The sequence below is a fragment of the Myiozetetes cayanensis genome, unplaced genomic scaffold (genome assembly GCF_022539395.1).
Source record: "Myiozetetes cayanensis isolate MyiCay16 unplaced genomic scaffold, myiCay2020 scf6-25, whole genome shotgun sequence".
Classification (NCBI taxonomy): Eukaryota; Metazoa; Chordata; class Aves; order Passeriformes; family Tyrannidae; genus Myiozetetes; species Myiozetetes cayanensis.
The window spans coordinates 37,933,526-37,950,327 of NW_026087853.1; the positions used below are offsets into that span (position 1 = coordinate 37,933,526).

The 16,802-nt window shown below is 54.2% G+C and overlaps 1 protein-coding gene across 3 annotated transcripts in view; it reads left to right on the forward strand.

Moving 5' to 3' along the window:
• Positions 1-16,703, forward strand: part of DGKZ (diacylglycerol kinase zeta) — a 54,550-nt gene extending 37,847 nt beyond the window's left edge. For 2 of the 3 annotated variants that reach the window (XM_050336799.1, XM_050336800.1), the window contains exons 17-31: positions 383-445; positions 689-762; positions 874-985; positions 1,290-1,489; positions 1,786-1,886; positions 2,011-2,090; positions 3,482-3,551; positions 8,326-8,366; positions 8,907-9,097; positions 9,633-9,664; positions 10,439-10,482; positions 10,866-10,986; positions 11,513-11,549; positions 11,839-11,938; positions 14,304-16,703. In XM_050336799.1, coding sequence (XP_050192756.1) covers positions 383-445; positions 689-762; positions 874-985; positions 1,290-1,489; positions 1,786-1,886; positions 2,011-2,090; positions 3,482-3,551; positions 8,326-8,366; positions 8,907-9,097; positions 9,633-9,664; positions 10,439-10,482; positions 10,866-10,986; positions 11,513-11,549; positions 11,839-11,938; positions 14,304-14,420 — 1,383 coding nt within the window. In that variant the 3' untranslated portion in view covers positions 14,421-16,703. Of the gene's footprint in view, positions 1-382; positions 446-688; positions 763-873; positions 986-1,289; positions 1,490-1,785; positions 1,887-2,010; positions 2,091-3,164; positions 3,210-3,481; positions 3,552-8,325; positions 8,367-8,906; positions 9,098-9,632; positions 9,665-10,438; positions 10,483-10,865; positions 10,987-11,512; positions 11,550-11,838; positions 11,939-14,303 lie in introns of all 3 variants that reach the window. The other variant, XM_050336798.1, reaches the window with a different exon arrangement.
• The last annotated feature ends 99 nt before the right edge of the window (positions 16,704-16,802 follow it).

The following is a 16,802-nucleotide window of genomic DNA, read 5'->3' on the forward strand; positions in this document are numbered from 1 at the left end:
GTCACTCCTGGTATCTCTAGATGGTATCACATCAGCTCTGGTTTGTGGTGCTTCATTACAGCCTGAGAATGAATTTTTCTCTTGCAACTTGAGCCTTTCACTGGCAGAGACCCACCTTGCCAGCTCTTCCCTGAAGTCAGGATTGGGCTGGCAAGGGAACACTGAGGCATGTTACTGAAGGTGCCCCAGGGTTTATGGTAGGCAATATAGCAAGTGGAATGGATCAGATCAGTTTTGGGAGGGGAGGAGGAGAGGGCTTTTGCCAGTGCATGAAGAGGGGATTTGTGGTTTTCAGCAGCTGAGGTCTGCAGGTCAGTGACAGGCTTCCTGGCTGCCTGTTTTGGTGAACATCTGGACACTAACACTTCTCTTACCTTGGCAGACGGCTTTCTCTGACTTCCTCACTGGGAGCTCCAAAGACTTGGCAAAGCACGTCAGGCTTGTTGTGAGTATGCTGGGGTGCTCTGGTGCAGTGAAGGGGTGAACTGTGGAGGTGTGAGGAATGGTCCCTTGGCACACTGAGTATCTCAGTGTTGGGGAGCGGATATGTTCCTGGGACATCAGCTTCCCCTGACTAGAAGGACAGTCACTGTAGGAAAGCAGAGGAGGGAGACCATTTCTTCCGAAGTGGGAAGGGTGGACCAGGCTCCCCCTTAAAGCAGCCTGAACACCCCTGTATTGTCTCCAGTGTGATGGGACAGACCTGACCTCCAAGATTCAGGACTTGAAGCCCCAGTGCCTGGTCTTCCTGAATATCCCAAGGTGAGCAGTCCCAGGACCTGTCTTCATACGCTGGGCTTCTCACCCACGTGCTGCAGATCCCTGCCTGGGTTTGGGATGCATGTCCATGCATCTCTTACCATCTTTTCACAGGTACTGTGCAGGCACCATGCCCTGGGGCAACCCTGGGGAGCACCACGACTTCGAGCCTCAGCGCCACGATGATGGTTGCATTGAAGTTATTGGCTTCACCATGACATCCCTGGTAAGTCAGTGCTTTTGCCAGTTGTAGCTAACAACTAAGGGAGTGACTGGTCCCATTGACCAGGTGTCAGCCAGCTCCACAGATCCTCTCTGGAGAAGCTGTGGCGCTGGCCTGTGAGATAGTGTCTGCTCTTTGAGATTTAGGTGAGGTGCTGTCATACCCTGGCTTCTCTGGGTCCCTTCTCACTGAAATCAGACCTGAGACCCTCAGAACTTGGTTCACTTGCAACATCTAGCTGCCCGTGGGTGCTCCCCTCGTCCACCCCTCAGTCCATGCTCTACTCTCACACTGGACCCTTTCACAGGCTGCCTTGCAGGTCGGTGGCCATGGGGAGCGGCTCTGTCAGTGCCGGCAGGTGGTTCTCACCACGTCCAAGGCCATCCCCATGCAGGTGGATGGAGAACCCTGCAAGCTGGCACCTTCCTGTATCCACATCTCCCTGCGCAACCAAGCAAACATGGTGCAGAAGACCAAGCGGCGCAACTCCATGCCTCTGCTCAATGAGTAGGTTCCTCAGATCGATCTGCCGCCTCCTCTCCAAGGAAGAAGGGTTGGAGCGGGAAGGGATGGACTTATCCATGACTCATGGAGGCATTTCAATCCTCTTTTTCGTAGAGGGTCTGGGAAGGGATTAAGTTACAGAAATATGGCCTGGTGGTGGAGAAGCTGCTGGTGCCAAGCTCCCCACCCAGTCTGTAGAACACTGTGCTCTTGCTTGTTTTGGAGGGATGGGGGAGATAAGGAAGAGAGTGGTCTGTCACCTTCTGATCTCTTCCATCTTCCTTCCCCCCTGCACACAGCCAGCAGCCAGTGCCCGAGCGGCTGCGGATCCGGGTGAGCCGAATCAGCATGCGCGACTATGAGGCACTGAACTATGACAAGGAAAAGCTCAAGGAAGCCTGTGAGTAACCAAGGGGTGGGAGCTTCAGTACCCGAGTCTGGCAAAGCCTGTAGTTAAATCGCATGAGATGTTGGGGATGGGACACGGGCTGCTCCCTGAGTTGTGTCTGTGCCCTGTCATGCAGCTGTGCCACTGGGGATCATCGTGGTTCCAGGAGACAGTGACTTGGAGTTGTGCCGGACCCAAATCGAGAAGCTGCAGGAGGTTAGTCTCTGTGTGGGAAGTGGTTGTAGCTGGATGCCGAGAATGGAGGGGTTCAGGGAAAGGATTTTTAAACTTCCTTGACTTTCATGCACCAACGCACACACTCTTGCTTAAGGTCATGGTTTGCTTTCTCCATGTGGTGGAGGCAGGATCCCAAGCTGGATGGCTTGTAGCTCCCTGCTGTTTGGCAACTTCTTTCTCAACATTGCTCTTCTGACTGTGTTCTCCAAGCCCAGAGTGCCAGTGACACAGAAAATTTAGTGAATAGTAGAAAAAGACACCCATCCTATGGGGGCCTTTCACCCTTCAACCTTCTGCAGGTTCTGTGTTTCCTGGAACAGCTCTGCCCTCTCCAGGTGCCTGGATTAGGTTTATAACCCCTTCAACTCTTTTTATTTGCAAGTACTAACTTTTGTGCTCTTACCAATGTACTAGCACGTGTCCATGACCTGTACACAGACTGTGTAACTCTTGCTCCTGGTGGGCAATGCCTTCTGAGGCCATAGTGTGGCTTCTGATGCTGCACTGCTCAGTCTGATTCTCACCCAGAAGACTGAAGTGACATTGCTCAATCTTCAGTTAGCTGGCTCTTGTGCCTGAAGGAATCCTATCCAGCATGGGCATAGTGTCCTGAAGGGCTGAGTTGTGGAGCTGCTTGCCTGGGGTGGCACACTGTCATCTGCCTCTTGCTCTGCCTGCTCTGCATGTCCGTGCCCTGCCCACCTTGTGCCCAGGCACTGATGAGGGCACACAGGCAGTCACTTGGCTCCTGGGCTCAGAGGTAACGCTTTCCTATAGTGTCAGCATGGTAGACTGATGCCTCTGCAAACTCCTCCATCTCTAAAACTGTGCACTGAGGGTGATGTTCCTTGGTCACCTCACTGTTTACCTTTTCTCTCTCCTTGGACATCCACTGTGCTCTGACCTTAAAGCCAGGCAGGGACCAGGGACCTTGGCCAGGCAGTGTGTAAAGCCAGATATGTCAGCAAATTAAGCAATTCCAATGAGATGAGAGAGAGGGGCTGGGGGGCTGCCCAGACACAGGCTGTAACAGCACACCTTGCCTTTCTGCAGGATTTCCCTCCACAACCCTCTGCTTTAGAGTGCCTGCTCTTTCAGGTGTGTATGGCCTCACTCTGTCCACTGGGCCCATCTGTTATGTCCACTGTGCCAGTCTCATGGGCTCGTCTTGTGACACCTCTCTACAGTGGGCCGGTGTGCATTGGCTCCAGTCTGTCCTGTGCTGCTCCCCGTCACTCTGTGCTGTGCTCTTTACATCCAAGCACCTGTGGTCTTCTGTGTCTGCAGGAACCTCCCAAAGCAGGGGGGATGCTCTGAAGAGAAATGGGGAGGCCAAAAGATACAACTTTTTCCTCTCTTTTTTTATGCAGGAGGGAGATGGAGCCAAGCCGAAGACACTGTCATTCCAGAAGCTTTCACCCAAGTGGTGCTTCCTGGACTGTGAGTATCATCCTTCCCTGGGAGTGTTGACTGTGTCTGATGATGTGCTAGCAAGGTTCTTTGGTCTGCCATCTCAGTGGAGGTAGAGGAGAGAGATCCATGTGGCAGCAAAGATGCAAAGGTTACTGATGGGTTAGAAACCACAGAGGCACCTGAGAATTAGGGTATAGGAATTAGGGTGGTAGAAAAGGTGGTGGAACTGGTAGCCCAACTGAAGTGCATCTCCACCAGTGCATGCAGCATGGGCAACAAACAGGAGGAACTGAAAAGACACGGTGCAGCAGGAAATTGCCATAGTTGCCATCACAGAGACATGGTGGGACAAGTCACGCAACCAGGCTGCAATGGATGGCTATAGACTCTTCAAAAGACACAGGCAAGGAAGGAAAGGCAGTGGGGTAGCCCTGCATGTTAGGGAGTGTTTCGGTTGTCTAGAGCTTAATGATGGTGACAGTAGGGTTAAGTATTTATGGGTAAAAACCAAGGGGAAGACCAACAGGACAGATATCCTGGTGGGAATCTGTTATGGACTCCAGTCAGGATAAAGAGACAGATGAAGTATTCTGTAAGCATCTGGGAGAAGTCTCACCATCACAAGCCCTCGTTCTTGTGGGAGACTTCAACTTACCGTGTGATTGCTGGAAGTACAACACAGCAGAGATGAAGCAGTCTAGGAAGTTTTCGGAGTGTGTGGAAGGCAGCTTCTTGATATACCTTCCCAACTAGGGAAGATGGCCTGCTGGATTTGCTGTTTGTGAACAGGAAAGGACTAGTGGGTTCTGTGGCAGTTGGAAGCCACCTTGGGCATCATGATCACGAAATGATAGCTTTTGATTTCTGGCGAAGTAAGGAGGAGTGCAAGCAGAACTGCCATCTTGGACTTCTGTAGGGCAAATTTTGGCCTGTTTAGGAGACTGCTGATGGAGTCTCTTGGGAGCCAGTCCTAAAGGGGCAAAGGAATTGCTTTAAGAAGGAAATTCTAGAGGCTCAGTAGCAGTACATCCCCATGTACCAAAGTATGAGCTGGCAGGGGCAAAGACCAAGCTGGCTGAAGGCAGAGCTTTGGTTGGAACTCAGGAGAAGGGAAGGGGGGCAGACAACTCTGGAGGATTACAAGGATGTCATGAGCTTATGCAGGGAGAAAATTAGAAAGACCAAAGCCCAGTGAGAACTTAATTAATTTGGCTACTGCCATGAAAGACAACAAAAAATGTTTTTACAAATACATCAGCAACAAAAGGAGGGCTAAGGAGAATCTCCATCCTTTTTTGGATGAAGGGAGATACATAGTGATAAAGGATGAGGAAAAGGCAGGTACTTAATACCTGCTTTACCTCAGTCTTTATTAGTAAGACCAGTTGTTCTCAGGATACCCAGCCCCCTGAGCTGGAAGACAGAGACAGGGACCAGAATAATAAACCCCTATAATCCAAGGGGAAATGGTTAGTGACCTGCTACACCATTTAGACACACACAGGTCTGTGGGACTGGATGGGTCCACCCAGGGGTACTGAGAGAGCTGGCAGAAGTGCTCACTGAGCCACTTTCAATCAATTACCAGCAGTCCTGGCTAACAAGGTCCCAGTTGACTGAAAGTTAGCAAATATGATGCCCATCTATAAGAAGGGCCAGAAGGAAGATCTGGGGAAATAGGGGCCTGTCAGCCCAACAGGTCTTTTTCATGCCACGAAAAGTCATGGAGCAGGTCATCCTGAGTCATCCAGGTCATCATGAGACACAGGCGGAACAACCAGGGGATCAGGCCCAGCCAACATAGGTTTATGAAAGGCAGGCCCTGCCTGACTAACCTGATCTCTTCCTTTGTCAAGTTGATCTGCTTAGTGGAAGAGGGAAAGGCTGTGGATGTTGTCTACCTAGACTTCAGTAAAGCCTTTGACACCGTTTCCCACAGCGTTCTCCTGGGCAAACTGGCTGCTCATGGCTAGGCAGCTGCACTGTTCACTGGGTAGAAAACTGGCCAGGTGGCCAGGGCCCAGAGAGTGATGGTGAATGGAGTTAAACCCAGCTGGTGGCCTGTCGCTAGTGGCATTCCCTGGGGCTCAGTATGGGGGCCAGTCCTGTTTATTATCTTTATCAGTGATTTGAACAAGGGATCGAATGCCCCCTGTCAGTTTACAGACAACCCCAAGGTGGGCAGGAATGTTGATCTTCTGGAGGATAGGAAGGCTCTGCAGAGAGATCTGGACAGGCTGGATTGATGGATTGAGGCCAGTGGTAAGAGGTTCTACAAGGCAAAGTGCTGGGTTCTGCCTTTGGGTCACAACAACCCCAGGCAGCACTGTGGGCTGGGAGAAGAGTGGCTGGAAAAGTGCCTGGTCAAAAGGATCTGGGGGTGCTGTTCAACAGTTAGCTGAACACGGGCCAGCATTGTGCCCAGGTGGACAAGAAGGCCAATGGCATCTTGGCTCATGTCAGAAATAGTGTGACCAGAAGGACTTGGGCAGGGATTGTCCCCCTGTGCTTGGCACTGTGAGGACACACATCGAGTCCTATGTTCAGTTTTGGGTCCCTTGCTGCAAGAAGAACATTCAGATGCTGGAGCATGTCCAGAGACGGGCAATGGAGCTTGTGAAGGTCCTGGAGCACAAGCCATAGGAGGAATGGCTGAGGGAGCTGGGGTTATTTAGCCTGGAGAAAAGGAGGCTAAGGCTTATCTCTCTCTTCAGCTACCCAAAAGGAGGTTGTAGCCAGCTGAGGTTCAGCCTCTTCTCCCAAGTAACAAGTGACAGGGTAAAAGGAAATGGCCTCAAGTTGTGCTAGAGGAGGTTTAGATTGGATACTAGGAGGAATTTTTTCACTGAAAGGGTGGTCAAACATTGGAACAGATGTGTAAATATGGCACTTAGGGACGTGGTTTAGTGGTGGACTTGCCAATGTTGGTTTAACAGTGGGACGATGATCTTTAGGGTCTTTTCCAACCCAAAGGATTTGATGATTCTGTGAATCTGGGGGATGAGAGGACAGATACTCAGTGACAAGCCACAGGGAGCCATGTGACACTTGGAACTTATGGATGTTGGGGTCGAGCACAGCAGTGCTTTACCCCAGGCCATGTCTCTGGCTGCTGACCAGGAGTGAAGCAAAAGGTGTCTGCTGGTCTCCTACCCCTGGACCTGAAGGCAGCTTGGCAGCCTGTGTTTGTCACACCGGGACTGCTGAGGCTGCTCTCCTGTGTCATGCAGGCAGGGGGCCCCCCTGCTCTGCATGCTGGGAGCCAGGCTCACCGTCAGCATCCCGGTGCTGTAGGGGAGCAGGCTCCTGGCTGAGCTCTGGCTGCTTCTTCCCCCTGCCAGAAAGTAGCTTTCTCCTCTCCCTTTGCCTTCACTGACCAAGAGGCTCCCTCTGTACCTGGAAGCTGGCTGAGAGAAATGCCCACTGGTGGCACTTCATCTCCCTGACTTCCCAGCATCAAGGTGTAGAGCACAGCAGAGCACGGCCATGGGTTGCAAGGTGGGCCTGGCAAGCCTTGTACTAGGCAGAGAGGATGCAATTTCTCGCTTTGAGGTTTCAACCCTGCATGTGGGGTTTCTGGTGCTGCTGCTCCTCCCCGGTGTCACTACCAGGACTGCTGTACCAGGGCCCCTTTCCCTTCTCCTACCAGTCTCCCAGCAGTAGGTTCTGAGCTTGGGAAAATGTGTCAGAGGCCAGAGCCCCATTCAACACAACACAGGCTGATTCAGGTGGCTGAATTATAGGCCTTGAACAGTAGCTCCCTGGCTGTAAATCTCCAGCCAGGACTGGATAAACATGGCTCTTTCACTTCTCTTATCTGCTCTGGCACATCCCGACTGTTTGCAGAGAGACTTCCCTGGGTCCCCAAGGGTCCCACGGCAGCAACCTCTCCTGGACTGGCACTAGCAGCCTGGCAGGACATAGGGGAAATGCCTGCTGCTCTGCATGGGAACCCAACTGTCTTGGCACTGTGCTCTTACCTGTCCTGCTCTCCCTTGGTGATGTCCAAAGTCCCCAGCCCCTCCCTGCTCCCTCAGCAGTGGTGGCTGTGTGTGTCTGGCTCTAGCATAGCCACTTGCTCTGTAGGACCTCCTCTTCCCCTGTGGTGATCTCTTCTCTAAGGAAGAGGGCTGCACTCAGACAGGCTGGAGGCTGGTTTGAAGCTCTCCTGCCATCCTAGGAGACAGGGTCTTGGATCTACAGCTGGTGGTGGCATGCTCTGTTGTGCCTGCAGTCACATGCTCTGACGTGGCCTTGTGGAGGTCTGTGGGACCTTAGTCAGGTCAGCAGAAGGCTGAGCTCCCCCTTCTCCCAGTCCCATGGAGTGCCCTCACTTCTGAGCACTGTGTGACAAGGTGCACCATGTTAATCAGAGCAGTTCCTCACCTGGTGTAAGTGAATGCTGAGATGTGCACTGCACAGCCCTGAGCTTCATCTGCTTAGGATAATGGCAGAGCACTTAAAAGCCACCAGAAAGGCCATGGCATCAGCTAGATGTGTTCTTGCCTTCCCTGTGGCTCCCTGCCAGGAGTCATTAAGGGGGAGAGAGCAAGCGAAGGCATGTTTCATAGGGGCATGATGGTCACAGAGGCTCAAAGAGCTGCCTCCTGGGGGAAGAAAGCAGCAGAGTCACAAAGGGAAGTTGTTCACTCCAGGTCAGGAGGTGCTGTTTGCTTGGCTGCACCCTCTCTGCAAGCCATGAAGTGGCTGGGTAGCTCACTGTCACTCAGTGGTGGAAAGTGGCTGTCTCCCTTGTCTCACACCAAGAATCACCCTGTCTCATTCTGTCCCTGTCTTACAGCAACCACGGCCAATCGGTTCTACAGGATAGACCGTGCTCAGGTGAGTGCAGCCTTGTCCTCCACCATAAACCCCCTGGCATCTGCTGGGTGTCCCACCTTCGTGCAGACCAACAGGCAGGCATAGCCTTGGGGTCACGTGGGTCTCGCACTGCTGCCCTGCCCTGTGGCATCCCCAAAGGGGTGGCATGACAAGCCTGGTTCAGGACCAGCCCCAGCACCTTCAGGTTCCTCGAGGAAAAGGGAGAAAGTGTGGCTGGTAGCACAGAGCCTTGCTTGAAAGCTGCCCACAGAGCACTACAGTGGAGCAGGTAAGGAATAGCAAACATAGCAAGACTGGCCAGGGAACTCACTGACTTGGGTCATCTTCACCAACAATAGATGCTTTCCCAATGATCTGGAGAAGAGGACATGGAGATGAGGTTTACAGTGTTGATAAGTTGGCAAGGCAATAGGAAGCCTAAAAGGACAGGGAGATGTGAAGGTTCCCAGGACTCTTCAAGCTTTTCTGAGCAAGTGGGTGGGCTACAAGGAACGGGATGTGAGGGGATGGGGCTGAGGGGGCCTGACTTGTGTCTTTCAGGAGCACCTCAACTACGTGACAGAGATCTCTCAGGACGAGCTCTATGTGCTGGACCCAGAGCTAGTGATCACCCAGACTGTGAGCACCTCTCCTGCCATGCCCGACCTCGTGGACTCATCTGCCACACCCCCTGGGCACCACTTTGCATTCCCCTCCTCTTCCTCCTCTCCACCCTCTTCTCCTGCCCCCAGGTGAGTCTGGAATGGGGTACCTCAGGAAGGATGGGCAGTGATGAGAGAAGCAGGGTTTGGCTTCACAGCATTGATCCCTGGGCCAGATTGCAGAGGGGCTTCCTGGAAATGAGCAGGAATTCAGTGCTGAGTTAAACCAAGGGGTGAGGTGCCATCCTGTCTTCCTTGTTCCTCTGCCAGTGCTGCTATAAGCAGTGGAGCATCACCGGGTGGCTCAGGCATGAGGTAAGGCTCCGGCACCTGGCCCATGGGGCAAAAGACATGGGTGTCTTTCAGTCCAGCTAAGGCCAGCCTCAGGTACGGAAGAGCAATGGAGCTATAGGAACAGCAGTAGAAATGGGAGTGGGGATGGGGAAGAACCCAGATCAGGGAAGAAGTAGATGGCATGACAGTCTCTGTCTGCCTCTCCTGCCTGCTGAAGGAGTGCCACAGGCAGGTTTCTCCACAGCCATCCTTCTACATACATTGTGTACTTCAGGGTGATCTGCTGCCAGGACTGGCAGAGTTAGTTACACCTTTTCTTCTTCCCTTCCAGTGCTGAGCCTGAACACTGCCTCCCACACAGAGGTGAGTTGTGTCCCAGTCCCTGTCACTCCCTCTCAGGCTGTGCTTTTTTGTTTTTGTGCCGTATTTTTTGGCCTATTCTTTCCCTGGTGAGCAGGTAGGAGCCCTGCTGCCTATGTGCTAGTGGGAACAGGGAGCCCTGTGGGCAGATGACCCCAGAGGTGGGCAGGAGACACCTGACAGTGATTAGTGGAGTGGCCCAGCCATGCACCTTCCCGGCTCCACTGTGGGGGGAATGATATGGCAAGGGATTAATATCCCACCTGCAGAGCTGAGCACTCTAGGCTGGGTTGGGAGGCTGTCTCCACTGGGCAGCTGGAGAGGTGGGAACACTAGGACAGGGGACTCACCAAACTGAGCAAATGAAAAGAGTTTCCTGAAGCTTGATCAGAGCCTGGAAGTGTGAGTGAGTGATTGGTGAGGAGTATCTTGGCCGCAGGCTGATGCCCAGGAGGTCTGCTCCCCACTTCCATCACAAGTTATCCTGCCCATGGGCAGAGACTACTCCCCCTGCACACACACCTCACAGGGGCTGAGGTCTCGCTGCACCCCCAGTTATGTGATCTCTCCTTCTCTCCCCTGACTTGTCCCTTAATTCCTGAAGGTGGAGGAGCCATGTAAATCCTGTCTGAACAAGGGATTAGCACCTGGAGGATCTTGTGCTGTACCCTCAGCAGATTGCTCCACACCTCTGGTGCCCAACCCTTGTCTCCAGCATTAGATAAATGGTGTTACAGCTTGCCTTTTCTGACTCTGACACATCTCCATTCTTTGCAGATGATCTTCTAATAGAAGCTGCCAAGGGTGGCAACTTCAGCAAGGTAGGTGCTCCCACAGCCTGCTGTGATGAGCAGCTGGGGCTGGCTCTGGGCAGTCTCCCTGCAGCCTTCTCAGCTGGCATGCCTCTCAGGCTAAGGGAAGCCCTGCCAGTCATGCTTTTCAGTTGCCCTGGAGCAGCTCCTGACAAGGGCCTTCCTTTAGGAGTGGTGACTGGAAAACAGACAGGCTTCTGGCAAGAAGCTGTGTTTCTTTTCTTGGGGGACACATAAGGAAGGGACTTGGCAGCATTGCTGAGCTGGTCAAAGCTCCCCACCAGCCTCAAATATCCACACAACCTATCAGGCACTTCAGGGACACAGTGCCAGGGCTTGGGTCTTGGAGCAGGGAAAGGCAACTCATCCTGGGCAATCTGGGAATCTTGTAGTTCCAAGAGCTGCATCGAGCTGGAAGAGACCTGATGGTGCGAGATTCCTCAGGCCAGACTGTCCTCCACCATGCCGTCAAATCAGGGAGCAAGGACATCGTCAGATACATCATCGAGAATGGTGAGCTGGGGACCAAGGGTGCCACCCTTAGCAAAGGAGCCTGGAAGCCAAAAAAGCCCAACCCTCTGCTCGGAGGGAGTGCTCCTGGTCTTAGATCCCTTCCCTCCGGGTTTGCTACATCATCCTTTTGGCATCTGTTTGCCAGTACTGGGGTGTCCCCACGGCTGTTGCTGCATCCTGGCAGGGCCCAGCATGTCTCTGGGAAACATTTCTCAGTGTCCTGCTTCTGCCATCAGGGCAGCTGATCTGTTGTTTTTGGCAACTCCCAATCTTTTCAGCTCCCACTGAAATACAGGCTGCTTTATTTAGATATTTCTCTGTAATGAGTCCACAACCAACACTTCTTCCCTGCGCTCAGCTGGACTCAGATGCTGTTCCTGACTTGAGTGCATTGGAGTTGAGACTTTGTCAGGCAGCATGAAAATAACAGCCCCTATGAAACAATGCAGAATGTGACTAGGGAGTAGGTAGGTCTGTCTCTTGCCCTGCAGTGGGTCTCACTTGCCTGCACTCTTTCTTTCCACAGCCCCTTCAGAAATCCTTGATGCCACGGAGGAAGAGAAGTAAGTTGCTGACCGACTTGTGTTACCTGTTGGCCAGACCCTCTGTCAGGTGACCAGTCATTTGGGCACTTCAGCTGCCCGTGCTCTTAATTACCAGCACGATTCCCAGTCCATTGTGGACTCACTGGCCCTGTGTATCACCCCCTCTTCTGCCAGGGCTTCCTGGACAAGCACACAACCCACCATCAGCTTCTGCTGCCGCTGAATTGCTGTTCCTCGCTGCCACCCGCATGTGCTGCTTGTCCCCATTTGGGGGGACATCTCACATCTCCTGCTTTCTCCTCCCCAGCGGTGAAACCAGCTTGCACCAGGCTGCAGCCTTACGCCAGCGCACTATCTGCCACTACATCGTGGAGGCCGGGGCTTCGCTCATGAAGACAGACCTGCAGGTGACAGTGGAGGGGTGGCAGTGGGGCTTTCTGGGGTGACCAGAGGGCTGGCAGGAGCAGGGCCACCAGGAGAGCAGAGCAAGGGTGCTTTGGGTGGGTGTTTGCCAGCCAGAGACGACCTGACATGGAGCACATATGCTTGCCCAGCAGAGTCCAGCTACAGAGGGGTTAAATCCCTCTCCTCCCTGCACTTCTCTCCCTGTTGTTTTATTAAATTAGAAGCGAGGGGCTGGAATGTCTCATCCCTGTCTCCCCCTTCCCACCCTCCGGGGTCAGAGCAAGGACATTCTCCCTGCAAGCTCCCTCCCAGCTGTAGGACTCCCCCCACTCTCCCCCACAGGCAGACATGATGGGGGAGCTGGGAGCTCCTCTCAGCGGGTGAAGCTGGCCTGTGGGGAGCAGGAGCAGGCAGTGACAGCACTTTCCCTTACATGCTGTGTTAATTGAGCTGGCGTCAGGGAATTTTGCCAGCCCTGGCAGAGATGTCCCAGAAGGGGAGGGCTCGAGGCCATATTTTGATACAGGATGTTCCCAGGACTGGCATGCAGTAGAGAGAATGTGGTCAGATCTGTCTGGTGGAGGCTTGTAGTGATGGGCTATAATAGAGGAGATGTAGAACAAGTCAAGAAGGTCCAATCTGGACAGGTTTGGGGCACAGGTTTGGAGCCCAGATGAGGGGTGCAAACTTGCTGAAGCTAGTGGAGCTTGGGGGGCAAATTTAGACGATCCCAGTTTGCCAGTTGCCAGGGAGATGCTGTACAGACAATCTCTGGCTCCCCATCTCTCTTCCTTGGTCCTGTCTAAGGCTTAGGCTTTGCACAGCACCCAGAGTGGGCCTGGCCTGGATGGAGACTTGGCTGGCAGAGGCACGAGGAGAGAGCTGATCTGAGGGCACAGCCCCTCTCTGTCCCCAGCCCCCTCCTTTGCCTGAAGGAGGGGAACAGCCCCCAGCCTGCCAGCACAAAAGGGAGCCTCACTCAGGCATGCTGCCTGCCCCAGGGAGTGGGCTTGCACATGCAGGCACGTCAGGGTTTGTAGCTGTCTGGGGACCCCTCTGTGCTGCTGCACTGACCTCGCATGGGCTCTGGGTCACATCCTGCCTGCACAGGCAGGACCCACCTCATTAGAAACCCCAGCGTGAGACCTGTAGCACAGGTTCAGAGCGGGCTGATCCCACTCCCTGCAGTGGTGAGGGAGGCTGAGCCTTATCAGTTGGCGTGCCTGAGCCCAGCCGGGCAGGGAGGCCCTGGCAGCTCTGGTTTCAGGCTGCAGGCAGCATTGCAGAGAGGCTTCTGCAGGGGGACAGGAAAGAAGCTCAATTCCTCCTCTGTTAAATGAGCGATTGCATTCAGGGGCCGTGAGGAGGAGGTCCCTGAGGGGAGCCAGCACCGAAGCACAGAGTGGTCTCTGTCCCCCTGATGGTGTGGCTGCTGGGGTATGTGTGCAGGACCATGGGGTGTGCCCAGTCTTGGGGCACACATGCAAAAGAGGGGATTTCTTGGCACATGACACCTCTGCAGCCATGGGTGGGCTTTTGTGAGCAGCCCTATTCAGGCCCACTGGAGGTTCCACATGTCTGATCATTGGTCCTGATGGAGAAGCGTGGCTGTGGGTTGCTGTGGAGGACCAAGGCACCCTGCTGCAGCTGCCCGTGCCCTGCTGTGCACCAGGGAATGAGCAGGGCAGGCTGGGTGTCCCTTCCAGCCTTGATTTTCAATGGCAGTGGCAGAGTGCCAGGTTTCTGTGGCCTTTCTCAGCGGCACAGCAGAGCCTGGGCGCTTGGTGAGGAGGAGCAAGGGGAGGGAAGGGGGAGAGGAGATGGAGTTGGGAGCTGTTAACAGATTTGCTTTTTATGGAGTGCGGGAGTTCATTAGTGGACACAGTCCAGATGGCTGCAATAAGCTGGTGAAATGTGATCCTCCTCCGGGAGCAGGAGCAGGAGCGAGCAGGAGCGCTAGCCAGGCTGAGAGAGGGAAGGGGGGTTGGTATTCCTGGGCATTCCCCTGACATACCTCTCATTCCTCACCCTTTCCCTCCTGCCTCCCATCGTAGGGAAGGAGCAGGTCCTGGGGACCAGCCTTTGTCTCCTCTCGGGTGGCTGGTGATGGCCAGGGTCAATCTCTGTCGTAGCCATGCCTGGAGCTCATGGCCCTTCAGGGGACAGTTTCCAGTCCTGCAGCAGTCAGGCTCCTCAGGACCACACTCTCATCCCATGGCGAGCACATGGGCATTTGGCTACCACCTGCCTTGGGGCTTGGCTGAAGGCTCTGCTGGACCCAGTTGCATGGGGGAACGGGGGCATTTTTGGGTGCCAAGGCAGTATTTAGGCAGTGTTTGGCACTGACTTCTTGCCTCCCCTATGCAGGGAGACACCCCGAAGCACCGTGCTGAGAAAGCCAATGACCCTGACTTAGCTGCCTACCTCGAGAACCGACAGCACTACCAGATGATCCAGCGGGAGGACCAGGAGACAGCTGTGTAGTGCTTGGTGTGCCTTAGCCCAAGCCAGCTTGGGCAGGACAAGAGGACAATGCCAACTGGCAGAGCTATGAGTCTGGCCCAACCCTCCCTAGATGTCAGCCTGGTCCTTGGAGATGGATACAGCAGAGTTCTGCCCCAGGCTGGGCTGGGACTCTGTTTATGAGGACAGTGGGTATTTCGGACTTGGAGTCTGATTCTTTGTGTGTCCACTCCTTCACCTCTCATTCACCACATTCCCTGCCCTAGATGGGCTCTATCCCCTGACCATATTGAGGCAAGCCAGGCTGAAGCTCCCAGTCACTCTTGTGCACGGGAGTAATGCCAGTGTCCCCTCTGCAGGCTCCTGCCTATGATCCTTGTGGGATATCGTTGCTCAGCGCCTCTCTCTGCTGGCAGTGCCCCTCTTTTAGGTTCTTGGCTAGGTTTGTGTCCTGTTCCTCCTCTCCTGTCTGGCACAGCTGCAGGAGGCACAGGTTCTGCAGGCAGACAGAGGCCATGAGCCTCAGACTTTGCTGCAAGGGAAGCAGCACAACTTAATACCCCTGCCTCTTCCTTGCTCCTGGATCTGCCCCAGGTCTCTGTGTTGCCCTACCCAGAGCCTTCTGCAGCAGGAGGGAAGTTGCTTGTGGACCCAGCCTTTCCTCAGAGCACCTGGCACTGGTGCAGCTGGAAACAGGGCGGCTGGTGCCCTCCTGATTGCCTTTAGTGCTCAGCCAGTCAGCAGTCTGGCTCAGGGTATGGATGGCACAGAGTGGGAAGGCTACCAAGCTGTCCCACCATCCTTCCCTCCGTGGGGCTGGGTGGGACAGCTTGCTCACCCAGTGTCTGCTGGGCATCTCTTTGTGAGCCTACTGCAGCACGTAGTTATGGTGGAGAGCTGCACTTGACCCTGAGTAGTGCCTGTGGTGAAGCCTGTTGTATTTCCCAAATGCTGACTTGGATTCAGCTGCCCTCCCTGGTTCAGTTTCCCCTTCAATGCTGTGCATGGGGCTGGAGGGGCAGTGCTGGGGTCAGTGCTGCTCTCAGGGATTCCCCCCCATGCCCCCCCAACCTGGCAACATGCATCTTCTGAGTCCAATTCCTGCCATTCCCTAAACTGGGCACAGGACTTTGCAGGGAAAACTTCAGAGCTCACCCAGCCAAGGCACAAAGTCTCCGGACAGGCCACCAGCTCACCCTCTCCAGTTTTAGCAAGATGAGGAACCTGGGAAGCATATGGGCTCCCAGCCCTGAGTCACGCCTGCAGGGGGGCCTGCCGTGGAGCACGAGGCACCACAACCCATCTCCCCTGCAGATGCTGTGGACACTTGATGTGGAGGCATCAAGCCAGCCCTTCAGCAAGGCTTTTACAGAACTGACATTCTCTGAGACCAGGAGGTGCCAGCAGAGGAAAGATGATAGCTCTGAGCCTGGCAAAGCTGCTTGGCCATTTCAGGTGGGCAGTGATGCGGGTTGCCGTTCACAGCTTGGATCCTGGGAGAGGATAATGCTGCTGCCGCGTGGGGTCTGTACAGTCCCTCTGCACTTACACCCAGCTGTGCCCACTGGGGAGTGCCAGATGGCACCATTTGAATCTCTCCCAGTACCAATACCAAAAAAAGGTGATTATACCACAGAGAACCAGAATACTCTTCAGGTTTTTTGGCCAGGGGCAGAGTTCCCTTTGAGGATGTGGGATACTGTAGTGGGGAACAGAGGCAGAAGGCAGTGCAGAGTGGCAGGGGCCAGTTGGCAGTACTGGCAGTTAATAACGTTAGCATCTTAATGCGTTCGGAGCTGGGATGCTCCAGCAGTGCCCGGAGTTCCTATCAGCACTGCTGGCAGGCCACTAACAAACAAGGCACTGTCATCTTCTCAGAGGTCCACACTACTGCTCCCCCAGATGGGACGCCCAGCTTGGCCTAGAGGCATCTACAGTGCCAGCTTCTCCCTTTCTCCCTTATAGTTTTTGTACAGGTAGTTGAGAGACACACTGTCCCCCTCCCCGCCTGGCCCCTCCGTGCATGCGTGAGCTGAGTTGCTGTGCAATTCCAAGCCTGCTTGTATTTTGGTGAAGACGGAGGGGGCGTTGGTTGCCCTGCTCACTGAGGGCAGGGGTTCTGTGCAATACCTGGGTCTGTGTTTCCTAGACGCTGTTGTAGGATTGTATTTTTGTAACTCTGTGAGGATGCTGGCTCCAACGGGCCCAGGGCCTGGCAAGAGCCTGTGTTCCCATCGCTTTTCAATTTTGACTGTTTGGATGTTGTTGTTTCTTGCCACTGAAATAAAAGAGATTGATGTTTTAGTTCCCATCTCCTGCTGCATCTGCAAGAATGCAGTGGGTAGTGCACCAGTGATGCCTTGCACAGCTCAAACAAGGTCGTACCTCAAGGCCTCTGCCCCC